This window comes from Pediculus humanus, genomic scaffold, assembly GCF_000006295.1.
Source record: "Pediculus humanus corporis 1103172107761 genomic scaffold, whole genome shotgun sequence".
Classification (NCBI taxonomy): domain Eukaryota; kingdom Metazoa; phylum Arthropoda; class Insecta; order Psocodea; family Pediculidae; genus Pediculus; species Pediculus humanus.
In genome coordinates this window covers 471,494-491,172 of record NW_002987359.1, presented here as the reverse complement: position 1 = coordinate 491,172, position 19,679 = coordinate 471,494, and the positions used below count along the sequence as shown (strand labels likewise).

At 25.0% G+C, this 19,679-nt stretch overlaps 5 protein-coding genes across 5 annotated transcripts in view; 4 read left to right on the top strand and 1 right to left on the bottom strand.

Moving 5' to 3' along the window:
• Window positions 1-655: 655 nt before the first annotated feature.
• Window positions 656-5,243, top strand: Phum_PHUM349830 (uncharacterized protein; the record flags this gene model as incomplete). Its single annotated transcript, XM_002427815.1, has 10 exons — window positions 656-661; window positions 732-894; window positions 1,199-1,404; window positions 1,816-3,279; window positions 3,422-3,606; window positions 3,681-3,933; window positions 4,108-4,371; window positions 4,589-4,817; window positions 4,916-4,975; window positions 5,044-5,243. The coding sequence occupies 10 exons, from the start codon at window positions 656-658 to the stop codon at window positions 5,241-5,243; spliced, it is 3,030 nt and encodes a 1,009-aa protein (XP_002427860.1).
• Window positions 5,244-6,400: 1,157 nt separating this feature from the next.
• Window positions 6,401-8,283, top strand: Phum_PHUM349820 (L-2-hydroxyglutarate dehydrogenase, putative; the record flags this gene model as incomplete). Its single annotated transcript, XM_002427814.1, has 6 exons — window positions 6,401-6,531; window positions 6,648-6,881; window positions 6,966-7,140; window positions 7,234-7,425; window positions 7,557-7,718; window positions 7,792-8,283. 6 exons carry the CDS (start codon window positions 6,401-6,403, stop codon window positions 8,281-8,283), a joined length of 1,386 nt encoding a protein of 461 aa, XP_002427859.1.
• Window positions 8,284-10,609: 2,326 nt separating this feature from the next.
• On the top strand, window positions 10,610-15,448 carry Phum_PHUM349810 (tripartite motif-containing protein, putative; the record flags this gene model as incomplete). Its single annotated transcript, XM_002427813.1, has 9 exons — window positions 10,610-11,416; window positions 12,862-12,957; window positions 13,036-13,269; window positions 13,352-13,508; window positions 14,047-14,186; window positions 14,458-14,596; window positions 14,716-14,940; window positions 15,072-15,244; window positions 15,329-15,448. 9 exons carry the CDS (start codon window positions 10,610-10,612, stop codon window positions 15,446-15,448), a joined length of 2,091 nt encoding a protein of 696 aa, XP_002427858.1.
• A 1,745-nt stretch (window positions 15,449-17,193) lies between these two features.
• Phum_PHUM349800 (Phosphomevalonate kinase, putative) lies at window positions 17,194-17,775 on the top strand (the record flags this gene model as incomplete). The annotated part of the gene is made up of 1 exon (XM_002427812.1): window positions 17,194-17,775. One exon carries the CDS (start codon window positions 17,194-17,196, stop codon window positions 17,773-17,775), a length of 582 nt encoding a protein of 193 aa, XP_002427857.1.
• A 216-nt stretch (window positions 17,776-17,991) lies between these two features.
• The window catches only part of Phum_PHUM349690 (DEAD box ATP-dependent RNA helicase, putative), a gene marked incomplete at both ends in the record, with an annotated part of 1,966 nt that continues 278 nt past the window's right edge, over window positions 17,992-19,679 (bottom strand). The window contains 6 exons of the mRNA XM_002427811.1: window positions 17,992-18,225; window positions 18,302-18,485; window positions 18,569-18,726; window positions 18,957-19,070; window positions 19,223-19,480; window positions 19,561-19,670. Coding sequence (XP_002427856.1) covers window positions 17,992-18,225; window positions 18,302-18,485; window positions 18,569-18,726; window positions 18,957-19,070; window positions 19,223-19,480; window positions 19,561-19,670 — 1,058 coding nt within the window. The remainder of the gene's footprint in view (window positions 18,226-18,301; window positions 18,486-18,568; window positions 18,727-18,956; window positions 19,071-19,222; window positions 19,481-19,560; window positions 19,671-19,679) is intronic.

The window sequence follows — 19,679 nt, the reverse complement described above, 5'->3', positions numbered from 1 at the left end:
TACGTTCATCAAATGATTATTTCATTTAATTAAATATTATATTTTTCATTCAGTTTTTTTTTTTTATTTTTTTTTTTAAATAGCCAATATAATACAAACTTTAATGTGTTACTTAGTTTGTTGATAAATTTTTAAATTTAACTTATTTTTGGTTTTATATAGTTTTTGCCTCTGATTATTATAATAAATTATTGGTACTTAATTCAAAGTTGAAATCTGAGTGTTTTATTTCTTATTAATTTCATTGAGACTTATTTATTAAGTGATTTTTTTTTAAAAATATTTCTCTAATACTGTTTACATAGGTGTATTATTTTAATTTTTGTAGCACCATTTGTAGCAATTAATACTATTAAAATAGAAGATAGTTTAATAATAAATTATCTAGACTGTGTATTTTAAGTTTATTGTTTCTTACTTTGAGTATTCATATACATTATTAACTTATTGATCAATTATTTTCATTATCATTTTGGGCTTTTTTTGTAGTTATGTTCATCGATAAATTTAGATAAATCAGATATTTGATAATATTTTGTTATTTTATTAATATGTTTCTTAAAATGGGATTTCATTTTTTATCCTTTTTATTTTGTGAGTAAAATTTATATTAATAATTTTGTTTTCAAATTTATTTTGATGATTTAACTTAAAAATGTCAGTACTTAGTTTTTTACCTTACAAAAAAAAAAGGGGGGGGTAATATAAATAAAATTTGAATATATTTTTAGAGGCTTCAGTTCCTCGATTTGACTGATGCCACAGAAAATGATCAGTCATTCATAGAACGAGTTCTCTTTTCAAATAATCAAGTGTTGGAAGTGCCTTGGAACACTAGGCATGCTAAGGAATCTGAAGTTGAAGTTGAACAAGAATGGACCAATGTTTCCTACAGTAAGTAAAATTTTTATATATCTACATTAAATTTATTTAAATTAAATTAATTCTTTTTACCAATTGATAAACTATGATAAAAAAGTTAATGATAAAATAAATGAGAAAAAATGATAAACTCAATTTAAAATATTGAGTTTATCATTTTGGAATATTTTTCTTATTATTATATTGTTTTTTTTAAATATTATTATATAAAATTTTAAATGTAACAATAAAAAACACAATAAACAATGAAATAAATAACAAAATTATAAAAAATAAAAATGAATGTAAAAAAAATTATTTTTGTGACTTTAAATAGCTAATGAATTTGAGCGAGATCAAGACTTGCAAACACATAATCAAGTCCAAGAGCCTCTTAGTGACAATGAGCAATGCAGGGAAGAAGTGCAAAATGAAGGAAATCATCAGGAGCACTCAGATCAAATTCCTCAACAAGAGCATGTTCCTCGCCAAGGAGGTATCTTTCCTGGCCACCCACCAACATCGATGCCTCACCAACCTCAGGTACTCATTTTAAATATTTGTTTTTTTTATATTTCCTGTTCATGTGAATTTACCACTAATACAAATTTAAACTTATTAATTTTTTTTTTAATTTTAAAAACTAATAAGTTTAGATCAATTAGTGATTATTCAATTAAAATCAAATTTATAATAATACATTAAGTTATAAATTACTCTTGATATTTTGATATTGTCAATTCAAAAATAAAATTTTTTAAGTTACCATTAACTGATGATTTGTGCTTAATCAAGTCATTATTTCATTTCTTTTTTTTTTTTATTATTTATAATTAAATTAGTTTTTAAAAAAAAAAAGTTTATTTTTAGTTTATTTTAAAACTTAAAAAACTTGTAATTTAAATTTAAATTTACTTAATTAAGATTTCGTTCTGAATTCAGCCAATATTTCAGATGTATCAAATGCTGCCTTCTCTTTCTAATGTATACGTTTCCAACGTAACTGCTAACGTGAACGTTCATGCTCCTTATGTTCAGCCCATTCCTGCACCTTACGGTCACCAAGTTCCCCCTCAGCAACAGCAGCCGCCACAACAAATGTTTTCTCACGGTCCACCTGAAGGAAGTGATCAAGGTAATCGTAGTCGTCGACAGCGTCAAAAAGCCGAAAAAAAGCGAGAGGGGCCTTTTGTTCAATCGAACGAAGTAATATCACCTTCTTTAGATGGTCATCCTCCTCCTCAATTTCCCAATATTCCTCCCATGCCGCCTTATTACTTGCCCGGGGCACCTGGGGCGCCTGTGTATATGCAACATGCAATTTTACCCGTGTATCCTTCCCCCTTATTTACCCCATATAGTCATACCCCAGGACCAATGGTCTATCCACAAACAAATAACATTGAACACGGTTCTGAAGATTACAATGGTAATGTACAACAAAGTTTCTCTCAAGAAAATTCGGAAATGATTGTGGTTGGGTGTGAGATTCGCTCGGAAAATTCGTCCGATCAAAGAAGAGGGGTGGAAGAAAACGGAAACAATTATAACATTGAAGAATTATCTGAACAAGCTATTCCAGAGGTGACAGGCTTTAAATCAGGTTCAGAAAACTCTCAATTTCACGAAGAAAGTGCTGATGGACAATTAGATCAGACTTTTGTATCTCAACAAAATAGTGGATCTTATGATAATTCATCCAAAAGAGATTTAAGTGGTAACATATTTGAAAAAAAAGAAAAAGAAGTAGAAAGCGATGTAGATAATGTAAAACAAATTACTTTCGGAGATCAAACTGCTCATTTAATTAGTACCTCTAATGAAGACCCCAACAATTTGCCTCCTGATGTTTTAAATAAAAGTACCACATCGAAAAAGAAAACTAATGGTGAACTTGATGTAAATAATGTGGATAAAGTTAGTGTAAATAGCAATTCCAGTGCAACTGCTTGGGCGAATGACGGACATTCATCAGTGCTTCATTCGGGCACGAATAACGTAAAACTTTTCAGCAGTGCTAGTGCGCAAGTGGTTAAAGCTCAAGAAAGTTTAGTGCCAGCTTCTCAACAGAGTAGTGAATTCCCTCTTATCCGACAAGGCACCAAATCTACACGTTTTGCATTAGCAGCAGTTGAACCAGAACCTGCATCTAATCAAATCAATTCATCATCCGGAGGAAAAAGTTGGGCTAGTCTTTTTAATAAGCAAGAGCAATTAAATTCAAACTCCGGATCAGATGTAAAAGGACGTCCACTAGCGCGAGTTTTACCGTATGAAGTTGACACTCCCAGTACTGGTCTCTCTTCCGCAGGACCGTCTTCTACAATTGTGCCTTCTGCCTCGGTCAAAGTTAGTAAACTAGGAGGAGTCACAAGTAATGGTCCTCTTACTCAAGAAACAGTTACATCTTCAGATCTTGTAAATGATCCTTACCTGTATAATTTAGGAGGTATCATCAATTGCATTGTATTTTTTTTTTATCATAATTATTTGATAAAATTTTTTTTTTTTTACTTATTTCTTTAATGATTTATAAAAATTTTTAGTATTTTTGTGTAAGTACGAACTGGAACATAAAATAATTAGTCTTCAACCTCGGGGATTGACAAATCGAAGTAATTGGTGCTATGTAAATGCCGTTCTTCAATCTCTCATAGCTTGCCCTCCATTCTACAATTTATTGAAAGCATTACCGGTTACACCTAACAAAAAGGGAAATAAGCAAACTTTAATTGTAGATGCTTTGTAAGTATATTGATAATTACATTTTTATTATGATAATAAAAAATCTCTCAATTTATAATTTCAATGATTTAAAGGGTGGAGTACGCCAATGAATTTAGTCCAATACCTGCCAATGCTAGAATTGGAAAGCGGGAAAAGTCAGCTCGAAACAAAGACGAAAATAATATTGTTGAAATAGTTACAGGACCTGCATTTGAACCTTCTGGCATATATAAAATTTTAGATAAGGTGCGAGGAGGAAGTAGTTTCAATGTTGAGGGTAGACAAGAAGACGCAGAAGAGTTTTTGTCTTGTCTGCTCAATGGACTTAACGACGAAATGTTTGAGGTATTTAATTATTTTTACACTTTAAACGTTTTCCTTAGAATTATTGTAATATCACGAAATGGTTGTTTTTATTTAATGTGTAAATAGTAACTTCTAATAAGAGCATTTTAAAATAAAGGAATTCCATTAAAATCCAGGGAATATTTTTTAAAAAATTTTCAAATTATTTTTTAGCTTATGAAAATGGTTGGAATCAACAGGCTTGATTTGGCTAATGGAGATGCTCACGATTCTTTGGGTGGAAACATTGATGATGATGATTCTGAATGGAACGTGATGGGACCCAAAAATAAAAGTTCAATCACTCGTCGAGCTGTATGTGGCAAGACACCTGTATCGGATATTTTTCGAGGGCAGTTTAGGTCAAGAGTTCAACGTGCTGGAGAACAATCGACTGATACGGTTCAACCATTTTTTACCCTTCAATTAGACATTGAAGTAAGCAATTTATATATATATGAATTATTTTTGTAATTAATTCAATTCTCATATTTATAAAATGATATATATATATATCCGAAACATATTTTTCGTCTCGTTCGAAATATGGTTTCTACTAAAAATTCTTTTTATTTGAAATTCTAATACGTACCTTTTAAAAGAAAAGAAATTTATTCCAGCAAAAATTAATTAATTAAAATTATTTTTTTTTTAGAAAGCCAATTCAGTAAAAGACGCTTTAGAACTTTTTATGGGAAAAGATCCTTTGGAAGGAGTTACTTGTTCAAAAACTCATCAAGAGGTTGAGGCGTGGACACAAACAACTTTAGAGGATCTTCCACTTGTTTTAATACTTCATCTCAAATGCTATGATTACAAATCCGATGCCTGCTCAAAGATTATTAAAAATTTTGATTTCCAAGTAGACTTGAGAATTGATGCCAGTACGTTTGAGATATATTAATTGTTTTTTTTATTTTTCGTTATCGAGTAGCGTTAGTTGTAAATTTTAATAAATAAATTTCTTTTTTTTTTTTTTCAGAGTTATTATCAAATAGAAATAAATATACAGGAAAGGAAAGAAATTATAAATTAGTTGCAGGTGACTTATTAATTATTAAATAATAATGGCCTAATTGAATTGTCAATTAAAAATAATTTTTTTTTCAGTTGTTTATCATGATGGAAAAGAAGCTAGTAAAGGTCATTACGTAACCGATGCTTATCATGTTGGATATGGGTGTTGGTTGAGGTACGATGATGTTATTGTTCGTTCAGTTCCTGAATCTCACGTGCTTAAACCACGTGCCCCGAGAGTCCCTTATTTATTATATTATCGTCGAGCAGATACAATTGGTCCGACAAAATAATTCACAAGTGTACTTAACAATCGTATTCAATATAATTTCGTTTTTGTTTGAGTTTATTTGAGATGGTTTATAAGTATTCTTACATTATAAATTGCTATATAACATATAGCATACTTTTAATATGTATATTTATAAAAAAAAAATAACTTAAAAATTTTATTTAATTGATTTTATATTTCTTACAGCTAACTTTTAAATAATATTTTATATAAATTAACTAGAGTTTACTTTTTTTTTTTTTTTTTTTTTTTAAAAAAAAAAAAAAATAAAAAAAGGCGTTCAAATTATATTCACATAAACTAGTATATATATAAATAATTTTTATTCTGTGTTGCTATTTAATTTATGCAATCAATTAATAATAATTGAAAAATAATATCTTCAAATGTAAATAATATTTCAGAGATTGGTTGTCATTTTTAGAAGCTTTTGCCCCTTAGATGATAGTTGTTTACTTGTACATAATTTTTTTCTTATTGGCTTTTAAAAAATTATTTTGCTGGATAAAGGCAAATAAAGAAATTGTATAAAATTTTTAAATAATGAAATAGGGCTAATAATCGTCGGTTTTTTTTTTTTTTCCTTTTTATAAATCATTACTAAATTTATTATTACTATATTTTGTTTGGTATATCGTTGCTTTAAAAGAAATTTTTTTTTTTTTTTTTTTTATAATCAGTCAAATTTCAATTTTTATGTAATTGCTTATATAAAGAAAACAGAATATATATTATGTTTTGTTAATTTTTTCCAAGATTTTGTTTGTTTAAGTTTCATTTTTCGTTCCTTGTCTTGTTTAACAAAATTTTATATTTAAATTTAAAAAAAAAATCAAATTAATATTATAATATTGATTAGAGTTGAATTTTGTTTATTTATTTTTTTTTTTATATAATAACTGCTTGCGTACTATTTGACCTAAACGTAGTTCTTAAATATATAATTATATTTAATGATTAACTGAAATGTGAGTATAATAACGTTAGTGTTAGTTTTCGTTGTAAAAGAATAATCATCGTGAATTTTTATTTAAATTAAAACAATTAAATCAAAGATTAAGTAAATATTACATTAAAATAAAAATAATTTAATTTTTATCTTATAAATTAAATATTAAAGCAGAGCTTTCTATCGTTAAATTAGGGAGTTAAAAAATAATGGCATCGATTTTTGTTGTGCCAAAGTTAAATAAATATTCTTCTTTATGTTCAAAAAATATAGTATTTTCAAAAAAACTTAAAAATGGTTTAAATAATAATTTATTTTTAAATAAATATTATTCACAAAAGTAAGTATCAAGTATTATCATTAAAAAAAAAAAAAAATTTTAATTGTTTTTTTGGTACTTAAAAATTTCAATTGAACTTCAGGCTATGAAATTAAAAAAAAGAAATTTTTTTCAAGTCGGAATGATTTTTTCGACGTTGTCGTTGTGGGTGGTGGTATTGTTGGGGTTAGTACAGCAAGAGAACTTAAACAACGTCATAAAAACTTACGAATGGCTATTGTTGAAAAAGAATCAAAACTTGCTTATCATCAAAGTGGTCACAATTCAGGAGTTATACATGCTGGCATATATTACAAACCTGGTTCATTAAAAGCCAAACTTTGTGTGGAAGGTTTAAATTTGACATATAGGTAGGTAGGTAGGTAGGTAAATTTAATTTTCTATATTATTCCTGTATAAGAAATGATTTCTCACATCCATTTATTTTAATTCAGTTATTGTGATTCGCATAATATTCCATATAAAAAATGTGGGAAATTAATTGTTGCTACAAACCATGTAGAATTGCAGAGGCTAGACGATTTATATGACAGAGGAATAAAAAACAATGTACGGGATATAAAACTTATTAATGAAAATGAAATTAAAGAAATTGAACCACATTGTAAGGTATTTTTTTTTTTTTCAACTGGAATTATTATTGATGATGAAACAATGTAATATATTACTATTATCATTTTATCATTTAAAATTTAATTATAGGGGTTAAAAGCAATTCATTCACCTCATACAGGTATAGTTGATTGGGGTCTTGTTACTGAATATTATGGAAAAGATTTTAAAGATGAAGGAGGAGAAATTTTTTTAAATTTTAATGTTACCGGATTTCAATTATCTACAGTTAACCATCCTAAAAGTGCTGATTATCCAGTCGTTGTTCAAAGTAAAAATAAAGTATGTATAATAAATCTCATAAGCATATTTTTAAAAAAAACATTTGAAAATTTTCAAAAAGCTATAGATGATTCCATACAAATTTTTTATTTAAAAATTTATTACTTACTTAATTTGACAATTAATTTCAGGAAATTTATACCAAATATGTTTTAACATGTGGTGGATTACAATCAGATAAATTATCAGAATTATCAAATTGTAATAAAGAACCGAGAATAATTCCTTTCAGAGGAGAATATTTAATTTTAAAACCTCATAAATGTCATTTAGTCAATGGAAATATTTATCCTGTAAGTAATTTATATATGATTAAATAAATTTATATTTATTTATAAAATAAAAATCATGATAATTTTTATTTAGGTTCCAGATCCCAGGTTTCCCTTTTTGGGAGTTCATTTCACTCCCAGAATGGATGGTAACGTTTGGTTGGGTCCAAACGCTGTTTTAGCATTTAAACGTGAAGGTTATTCTTGGTCAGATTGGAATTTTTCAGAGTTGATGGAAACATTTTCTCATTCTGGATTTCGAAAACTTGCACTAAAATATTTCAGTTATGGAATGGGTGAAACGTTTAAATCCTTTTTCACTTCCTTACAAGTGAAAGAACTTCAAAAATTTGTACCCGATTTAAGGGTTGAAGATGTGACTAAAGGGCCAGCGGGCGTTAGAGCACAAGCATTGGATTCCTTCGGGAACTTAGTTGACGATTTTGTTTTTGAAAAAGGAGCAGCAACAGTGGGACAAAGAATTTTACATTGTCGAAATGCACCATCCCCTGGTGCAACATCTAGTTTAGCTATTGGAAAGCATATTGCTGATAAATTTTATAATGAATTTTTAATATCAGCATAAATTTATATATTATTTAATATCAAACGAGAACATTTTTTTGACAATATCCTAAAAAATGTTTTTTTGTTAACATTCCATTAAGAATTATTTAGCCTTAAATATTATATTTATATATATTTATTAAGATTTTTATTACAACTTTAAAAAACACTTGTTAATTAAAACCAAAAATACAATTTTAATTGTTTTAAAAGAGAAAAAAAAATTGTTGTTAATACTGAAGATTATATTTTTTTATAAATTAAATAACATATTTTATTAATAAAAATTTATTAAAAAATGTTGTCTTTAACTTTAATCAAAGAAAAAAAAAATTGAAAAATTTTTCAAATTTACTATAACATTATTGAATTTTACTAATAATCATTCTCTTTCCAGTTTTCAATTTAAAAAAAAAAAATTATGTTTGCATATAAGTTTATTTAGGCCACATATCATCATCATCATCATTATCATTTTTCGAGAAAAACAATATTCAATAAAAAGACATAAATAAATATTTTATCATACATAAAATCTTTTGTTAAAAATAATAATAATAATAATAATAATATAATCTTTGATTCCATTGTTGAGAGCGCTTCAAGTGTTCAATTTTGAAACTAAAATAAATAATCCATTAGCTAAAAGTTGAATTTTAGTTTGAGTGAAGCGTTCAATATCAAGTGTCGGGAGGAATAAGTTGACACACAAAAAAAAACTGTGTTAAATTCATTTATTTATATTTAAAATCGTTTATTATGTTTTAAAATGTGAAATAAATAATTATTATTAATGAAAAACATATTAAATAATCGTAATTTCTTAGTAATTTGAAATAATAGAATGAAAAGTGATTCTTATATGAAAATAATTTGGTAAATATGATATTACCTATAAATGCATAAAATGCGACAAAAAAAAAATCTTTTTCTTTCTTTCTTTCTTTTTTTTGAATTAACAGGTTTAATTTAAAAAGTTTTTTTTTTTTTTTAAGTTAAAAATTTAATATTTTCTAATAGAATTTTAACAGACAAAAAAAAAAAAAGAAAAAAAAACTGTCAGGTGATATTTGTGATTTATTTTAAACAAAGTAAAGGTAAATTTCTTATTTTGTATTACAATTTTTTCTTTTTTTTTAAAATAACAAATTGTTATTTGATGAAAATTTTATTCATTATTCGTCTTTTTTTTTCTTTTTTGTTCGTTTTTTTTTATTTTAATATTTATCTCCTTATTTATCTTGTTTAAAACTTGTAGTAATGATTTCAACCCCATATATATTAATGTTTTACCTTTTTTTTTTTTTCAAGAGGGCTGTGACTTTTTTTTTTTTGAATTCAATAAAGTTATAAATTCTCTTGTTTTATTTTCAAAAAAAAAGAAAGAAATTTATAAATTATAATATTATATATTTATATATTAATATAAGTTACGAAACAAATATAATAATAAAAAACTGTTCAACTTTTTCCGGGTGAATAATAATAATAATAATAATAATAAAAGTTTTTCTAAAAAGTTAGCAGCAATATTTACTGAAACGGTTATTAAATTTTATTTCAATTTATAATTATTTATAAATTATTTACTTTTCCAAACTCGTAGAAAAAAAAAATGATTAAAAAAAAAAGTTTTAATAAAATTATATTAATTTTTTTCTTTTTTTTAATTAAAAATTTTTTTTAAAAATTTAGTAGTATAAAATAAATATTAATAATAAGGATCAAGATTTTTAGATTTCCGTTGTTCGTGTCATTTATAATTAAAATTTTTTTTTTTTTCATAGTTTAATAAACAATAAAATCCATAGGTAATAAAATTATAAATAATAATAATAATAATAATAATAATAATAATAGATTTACAGTAAAATTCCGTTTGTTGTTTTCTTATTTAAAATATTGTATTAAAATTTGGGATTTATTAACAATCATCACTTACTTATTTAGGAACCTTTTTTTATTTTTTATAAATTATTATATTTTTAACTCATGAATGATAGTTTTTGAAAAAAAAAAAAAAAAAAAAATTGTAAAATTGTGGAAAGGGATTGTTTTACCTGAAATTAATTTTTTACATTTCAGTCAATGATGCTCTCTAACCAAAAAAAATAAATAAAAGTTAATTAATTTTTTTTGGTCTTATAACAATTAAAAAAAGTGTTTATTTTCTTTTTTTTTTAATCTTCATAGTGTTATTTTAGAAAATTATTAACTAAAAACAAAAACAAAAGACTAATATTTTAAATATTAAAAAAAAAAAAAAACAAGAAGAAAACAAAACATTATCAAATGGATATATAAATAGAAATTTTAAAATTTTTGTGTGATTATTGAAATCTGTAATGGAAGAAGAATTAAAGTGTCCGGTTTGCAAGCAGTTTTACAATAATCCAGTACTGCTACCTTGTTTTCATTCTCTGTGTTTAAACTGCGCATTTCAATTGCAAATACCTGTTTCTCAAAATGGAACAGCTTCAAACGGTTCTACTAGAGAGATTATCGATCGGGATCGAGATGAATCTTCTGCTTCGGGTGCTGGAAGTGAACCCAGCAGTACAGATTATCAAGAAGTGGATAAATTATCTATGTTAAGTGAAACGGATAGTGGTGTCGTTTGCAACAGCAGGCCCAGTAGCTACGTGGGTACGCCAAACATTAATGGAATATTGTTTCCCCCAGTTTCCGCTAGTGCATTGTCTTTATCGTGTCCCTTATGTCAAAAAATCGTTTACTTTGATGAAAATGGATCGCATAATTTACCTAAATATAGAGCGATGCAAACGATAGTGGATAAATTCACCGAACAAAAGAATTTAATTCTTAAATGTCAGTTGTGCGAAATAATACCAGCTTTGGATGCTACCGTAATGTGCGAACAATGTGAAGTGCTTTATTGTGACTTGTGCAGAGAAAATTGTCATCCTTCGAGAGGTCCTCTCGCTAAACATATCCTTTTAGAACCTTTACAGGGTCGCGCATCCCTCCGAAATAAAACTAAATCAAAAGATTTGCAATGTAACGAACATGAAGATGAAATATTATCAATGTACTGCCTAACGTGTAAAATATCTGTTTGTCCTTTGTGTTTAAATTCGAGACACAACAGTCACGATGTTCAAGCAATCAACGCCATAGGTAAATCTCAGAAGGTGAGTAGAAAAAAAATTTTCCTATTAAATATCAAAAAAAAAAAAAAAAAAATGAATGAATTGAAATTTATTTTGAATTACTTGTTTACTTGTTTTCAACATTGTGAAGTTTTTATACCTTACATTATTTTTGATTACAAATATAACATCAGGAATGCAATTGAAAAATTTAGGTACTTAAATAATACATACATACCTTTATTCAAATTACGGCTCAAAATTCACATTTACCCTAATAAAGGAAAACCCAGAATCAATTTTAATTCCCCCCCCCTTTCACATTTTTTGAAAATTTATCAATTTTCTTTTTATTTATTTAATTTTGACGTGTGAAAATACTTATAAAATTATAAAAAGGAAAGAGAAAATATAAAATTAGTTAAGATATTATAATTAAAAAATTTATCATTTCTTCCTTTAATTATTTCCTTTATTCAAACTTTTTGTAAAAAAAAAAAATTGAAAATTAATATTTTTAATTTAATTTTTATGAAATTTTTAAAAGAAAATATTTTTGAGAACTTTTTTCATACGTGAAAGAAAATATACATTTATTAATTTTTTATTTATATAAATTAATTACTCAACAAATTTTACTTTAAAATAAAATAAAAAAAAAAAAAATTTTTTGATCTAATTTTAAAATTTTGTGCTTTTGCCAGTTTAATTTATAAAAATTAAGTTTTTTTTTTTTTTTTGCTACTCTAAACCATAGGAATTTGTTTTTCACATAATTCATTCCATAAAAGAGTTTGAAAGTAATTCAATATAAAAAAAAAAATTTAAAAATTATTTGATATTAAAAAACTAAATTTAATTTTTAAAATTTTTATTATATTCGTTAAAAATAAATAAATTTTTTTTTGCCTTGTACTAAACATTATTTAAAGGTGAAAATAATTTAATTGCGTGGTTTTTTTTTTTTTTAATTTTTAATTATAAGCCCTTTTTTTTTTTTATTTTTGGGTCATTGTACGTGTTACATTTATTACAAATTTTACGTCATTAAATTTATTAAAAGATTTTATACGTTTTAGAAAATAATAATAATAATAATACGATTTAATTTTACATTAATTTGTTTAAAAAAATTTTTTTTTTTTTTTAAACAAAATCTTAGCAATGTTTCCGTACAATTTAAGGAACACACATTTGGAAAAATGTGAAAAATACAAATAAGGGGTGGGATTTAGAAGGTGCAGATTTAAAAAGGAGAATCACCATGGAAACCCCCCAACAGAAAATGCATTTTCGTTTTGGTTTTTTTTTTTTCCTTTTTTTTTTTTTTTTTAAATGCGTTTCCGTTAATATTTAAAAAATTAATTTTTCATCATTTTCAGCTATATATATTAAATATACAATTAAAAATAAATAAATATATTTCAAAAAAATTTTTTTTTTGGAACAATAATTCTAAATGAAAAATGATTGTTTTTGTTTTCCAGACCGAATTGTCTCAACATTTACAACAGCTTTCGGAAAAAGCAAAATCGACTACGGAATTTATTCAAAGGCTCAAAGCTCTCGCCGATAAAGTTAATGTATGTAAAATTTAAATAATTCAAAAACGTTATTAGTAATTTTCAAAAAAAAAAAAAAAAAATTATTCGGATTTTTAGGAAAATTGCACGGAATTTGAAGAATCGGTTTCTTTTCAATGTGAACAACTCATTAAAGCTGTTTTATATCGAAAAGAACAACTTTTAGATTTTGTTCGTCAGGACAAAGATTCAAAATTAAGAGCTTTAAAAGAACAGGTTTCTGTTTGCACAAGTAAACTACAGCACACAACGGGTCTTTTACAATTTTGCATTGAAGCACTTAAAGAGACAGATTCGGCTGCATTTTTACAGGTAATAATTTCATTGGATTTTTTTTAAAATTAATAATAAATTATTCGAAATGCATTAGTTGAATATTTTATTCTAATTATAGGTTGATTCTATGCTTATTTCGAGAGTTGCAAGCATTGATTTAGCTTGGCACAAAGATTTAATGGCAACACCAAGAGTTTCTCCCCAATTCGATCTCACTCTTGATGATAAATCAGTTTTACGTGCAATTCAGCAATTAAATTTCATACAAATGAAACGTAAGTGTGATAAAATTATTTTTACATGGAAAAACAAAAAAAAAAAAAAATCCTACTGAAGAACCGCGTATTACAAGAATAACATTCTACATTATTGTTATATCGATCAATTACATTAAATTTTCTTCAGTTTTTTTTTTTTAATTAACATAAAATATTTATCTATTCCGAAGTAACTTTAAAAAAAAAAAAAAAGAAATATAATTAATAAATTTTTTTTTAAAGCTGCCAAGGATGGAGAAGAAAGAATTCCGGCAGGTAATGATTTTAAAATTTTTTAGAATTGTTTTTAAAAGAAAATGCCGGACGCAACAGAAAAGCTGAAATTTTTTTTATCGCCTTTTTTTTTTTTTTTAAATAATTTAAATATTAGCTTCAGTTTTACTTTTTTTTCGCATAAGCATTTTAAACGAAAATATAAATAATTCCTAAAAATGCCTTTTATTAGTACGGGGGGGGGGGGGGCCCCTTTTCTCTCTTCCCTCCCCACCCCCTAAAAAAAAAAAAGAAAGTAATATTAAAAAAAATTTTATTTTAGCTCCTAGCGCACCGTTAATTATTCCTGAAGAATGCAGCGCAGAAAACAACAGCGTTACAATTGCATGGCAGCAACCTCCTACTTCTTATGTTGAGGGTTACGTTCTCGAATTAGATGATGGAAACGGTGGAGAATTCAGGGTGAGAAATTTTAATAATAAATTTTTATTAAATTTAACGAAACGTTATAAAAAAAAAATTTTTTGTTTTTATTTAGAAAAGTAGGAGGTTAAATAAATTTTTGAATAGAAATTCTAATTACAAATTTAATAAATAATATCAAAACCGTTTTTTCGCTTTTTAATTTATGTATTATTAATTTATGAATTCAACAGTTTTTTTTTTTTGCAATTTATTCTTTTATGTATTTATGATTTGTATGTATTAATAAATTTGGTGACTATTCATCCAGGAGGTTTACTGCGGTAAGGAAACCATATGCACAGTAGACGGTCTTCATTTTTGTTCAATGTATAATGCTAGAGTGAAAGCCTTTAACAGCACCGGTGAAGGAGAATATAGTGACCTCATTGGTCTTCAAACTGCTGAAGGTTTGACTTTTTATTACATTTTATTTTAAAATTTTCTCACGGTTTTCACTTAATTTATTTCCTTTTTACTAAAATAAAATGTACAATTGATCAAAAAAAAATTTTTTTTTTTTTTTTAGTTGCATGGTTTTCGTTTGATCCTTGCGTTGGTTCCAGTGAATTAGTATTTTCTGAAGATAATTGTTCCGTCACTTGCGAAGGATACGAACATAGGGTAGCGTTGGGAAGTGTGGGATTTTCCAGAGGAGTTCATTATTGGGAATTCGTTATAAATAAATATGATACAGACACTGATCCAAGTTTTGGTATCGCCAGATTAGATGTTATTAAAAATCAAATGTTGGGTAAATATTTTTTCTAAATTTTCTGTAAGTGGTTGAGGCTGAAATACAGATTAAACTCTCCAATAATAATCCAATGATTAATTCTATTGAAATTTTTAATTGAAATATATATTTGTTTATCCTTATTATAGGTAAAGATGACAAAGGTTGGAGTATGTATATTGATAGAAAAAGATCTTGGTTCATGCATTGTGGAATTCATGTAAACAGATGTGAAGGTGGAATTCAACCCGGTTCAACTGTTGGAGTTCTTTTGGATTTAGAAAGACACCAATTAAGTTTTTACGTTAATGAAGAGCTACAGGTAAGTTGTAATAGATATTAAATTAAATTCATGTTTAAAATAAATTCTTATAATAAAACTATTTTTTGAATTCTATCTAAAAAGGGTCCAGTTGCTTTTCAAGACCTATATGGAGTATTTTATCCGGCTATTAGTTTAAACAGAGGAGTTTCTGTGACTCTTCACACTACTCTTGACGCTCCTTTAGATGCTGAAGGTAGCTGAAGAGATTTAATTGGTTAGATGTGAAATTATTTAATTATCAAAAAAAAAAAAAAAATTTTTTTTAAAAATATTTATTTAAAAATCGCTCATGTTACTTATATTATATGAAATATGTTTTAATATTTTACACAAAAAATTGCCAAAAAGTTTTTTTTTTTTTTTTTATTAAACGACCAAGAAAATAATCAGAAAAATATACACACCAGTATCAATGTAAAACTTATCATTAATTTTAATGTATTTTAAAATAAAGAAAACTTTAACTTGGATATAAATTAGATTGTTCACATACTTTTTCAATTCATTCACTAGTTAGCAGAAATTATTTATTTAGTTTTGCTCGGAAAAAATTAGATTGTTTGAATTTTTTTTATTTTAAATAAATGTGAAACTGTAATATCATTCATTTGTTTATCTATGAAAAGTACTAATTTTTAAATTATTATATTTAAATAATATTCTAGTTCAGGTTAAATTAATAATTTTAAAAAAATTAAAAACGAAAACTCATAATTAATATTATTTTTAAATGGATAATATTTCTAAATGTTTTTTAAAAAAAGAAAAAATTAAGGATACTACAAAAATTATTTTTAGTTTTAATCATTACTACAGATGTAAAATTTGTTAAATAGTGATTTATAATTTTATTTATACTTAACTAATTTCAAAACCTATTGATAATTGTTTTTAATTAACTAAAACGAAAAAGAATGATTGTTAAAGAACTTTTATTTCATTGCAGACAATTTTACTTTGACTGAAAAATTTCTAAAGACTTTTTTTTTACTTTAAACCGATTTTATTTTATTTTTATTATTTAATTACACTTTTAATTATTATTTTAATGCAATGTAAGTTAAAAAAAGAAAAAGATTCAAGTCAATATACTTTTAATATAAAACTATTTGCAAGGAGGGCAAATAAATATTTATTATTATTATTATTATTATGAATGAATTTTTTAAATAATTTTTTATATTTTTATAATTTGTAGAATATATTTATGAATTGTGAAAATCGTCGTTTTATTTGAATTTAAAAAAATATCTTGCAACAGATAAATGTTTAATTAAATTTTATTTGTATTTAATTCGTAATTTCGTTTTATTTATTTACTTATTGGCAAAAATTTTACATACATTACAAAATCAAATTAAAACAATTGATTTTTACTTACAAAAAGTAATATTTCCCACCTGTTACACAATGTGTTAGGTACATTTCCAGTAAAATAAAAACAAAAACATTATTAGAAGTAATTTAACTGTTCTTAAAATTCTATGTTAAATATTTAATAAATTTTTATTTAAAATTTAGTATTTATAAATAATTTTATGCAAAACAAAACAATTTTTTATTATTTAAGCACAAAATTGATTTAAAATTCACGATTCCCACAAATCGGTCGGTTTTTTTTTTTTTTTAACTGATGGAAAACTGTGAAATTCTGCTTCCACGACATTTATTTGCCGTAGTGTATTTTGATAAAGTTTAAATGATTGTTTAGTAGTTTTAGTTAGTAGGTCAGTTTTTTAATTTTTTAGTTTATTAATTTTTACCCAAGGGGCCAATTAAATATAAATTAATCGAATATAAGTGAATCAGTGTTTGTTAGTTTTAATGCTTATTATAATTTTTTTTTAAGTGAGCAAGTTTATCACGTATTTATGTTATCGCATGTCAAGTTAAGTGCAATTTTTATTTTATTTTTTTAAAAAACGTATAATTTTAATTTTTTTTAAATGGAGAATGAACATAATCCGGTATGCGTGTTACTTTTTAGCGGAAAACGAAAATCTGGTAAAGATTACGTTACAAATAAATTGCTTGAAATTTGCGGGGAGGAAAAGGTAGTTATAATAAAAATATCAGCCCCTATAAAGGATTATTTTGCAAAAAGTTCAAATTTAAATTTTGATGAATTATTAGGGTCTGGGGAGTACAAAGAAAAATATCGTAAAGACATGATAATTTGGAGTGATAAAATGAGAGAAAAAGATGCTGGAGTTTTTTGTAAATCTGCCATTGAAATGTTTAATGCTTATTCTAAACCCATTTGGATTATTAGTGATATTAGGAGAAAAACTGATATCAGTTGGTTTAAAGATAATTTTATGAATGTTAAAACAATAAGAATCGAAGCTGATGAACAAGTTCGTAAATCAAGGGGGTGGGATTTTACACCAGGTATTGATGATGTTGCTTCTGAATGTGATTTGGATGATTATCAGTTGTGGGATTGGAAATTAACTAATAATGGGCAAGACAATGATGAACTTGATTCTGTTAATGTCATATTTAATTACATAAAAAATTTTCTATAAACTGTCGCAATAATTATCACAGTTAAATATATATATTCTACATTTTATCAGCTGTTAAAAATTTTAGGTTTTAAGGTAACTAAAAAAGTTATTTTTTAAAATATTTTTAATTATTATTATTTTATTAACTGTTATTTTTACAAATCAAATTTTTTTATTACATTTCAATATGGAATAACTAATTGAAAAAAAAAATTTTTAATTTCCAAGCCTTAGTTAATTAGTTCCTTTGTATTTTAAAATTCTGGTTATGTTGTTATTAACATTATGAAAAGGAACAGAAGTTCTGACAGATTTTTCTATATCTTGAAGTAAAGGAATTTCTGAAGCTAGTGATATGAAATTTGTTATACAACAACCTTGATCATGTCCTATTCTGCCAGTCCTTCCGCATCTGTGTATGTAATCTGCTATAAATTTTGGAAAATCGTAGTTTATAACATGTTTCACCTGAAAATTAGGATATTATTTTAAATTATCAATATTAAAAATCACAAAAAAAATTTTAATGAAGTAAAAATTTTACATGTGTGCAATCAAGGCCTCTAGATGCAATATCAGTACAGCAAATAATATTATAAAGCCCTTCTTTGAAATCTTGATATAGTTGTAATCGTTTTTCATGGTTCATGTCAGCATGAATTTCTCTTGATTGAATATTATTTTCATTTAAAAATATATTCACCCATTTAACCGTTGATGTTTTATTACTTTAAAAAAAAAAAAAAAAAAAAAAAAAAAAAAAAATGAAAACAATGAATGAAGGAAATGTACAAAAAGAAAAAAACTTTACCAAAATATCATTGTAGGAATATTAAGTTTTGCATTTTTTTTTATTATTTTTAATAATGCCTCAGGTTTATTTCCTTTACCAACTCTTTTAAACTCTTGTGGTATGTGAGATTGGATTTTATGCAAATAATTTGTTGATATCTTTATTATTTCTTCAGGCTGTAAATAATAAATGAAAAAAAACATCTTTAAATCTTTTTTAATATTAAATATCCATTATGTTCTCGGAAAAAGGGATTTTTAAAGTTTTCACTTAAAAACAAGAAAACATGAATTATTTTTGCTCGTTTTTGAACTTAATAATAAAAAAATATATTTTATTACAACCTAATAAATAAATTTTATGAGAAATTAAATAAAAAGTTATGAAATGGTTTAATTATACCTACTGTAATTATATTAGCCAATGTGTCATTTAAATTTCTTGGCATTGTGGCACTGGTTAAATAAAGCTGGCATTTATCACTTGTTAAAATTGATTCATCATCTGTTTTAAACATGATCTAAAAAAAAAAAAAAATAATTTAATAAATATGAAATGTTTATTATTAGCAGGAAACATTTAAAAATTAAATTAAGTTCACTTATTAATATTAGGTAAACATAAATTAGTAAATGTGTATCTTTTGTATTAAAAAAAAAAAAAAAATCTCACCTTAGATTTATTGATGATGTACTTAATTTTAGGTAAAAAACTATCATCGAATAAAGTATCAGTTTCATCTAATACAAAATGCTTACATAAATGTAATGAATATATTTTAGTTGTTATCATTTTACTAAGTACTCCAGGAGTGCTAATTAAAATATCAACAGTCCTTTTTATTGGATTAAGCAACATTTGCTTTGTTTTCCCTCCTACTAATGTTAAACATTCAATTCCTAAATCTGCTGACATTTTATGCGCTACCATCTGAAAACAAAATTATAATTAATATTTTATTCAAAAATACACATTATAAAATTTTAAGTAAAATTGAAAATAATTATTACCCCCACTTGAATTGCAAGTTCTCTAGTAGGTACTAAAATTACTCCTAAAGGTGTGTTATAATCCATTGCTATTAATTTTTTTAATTCCATAATACTTTGAATCATTGAAACTAAATAAA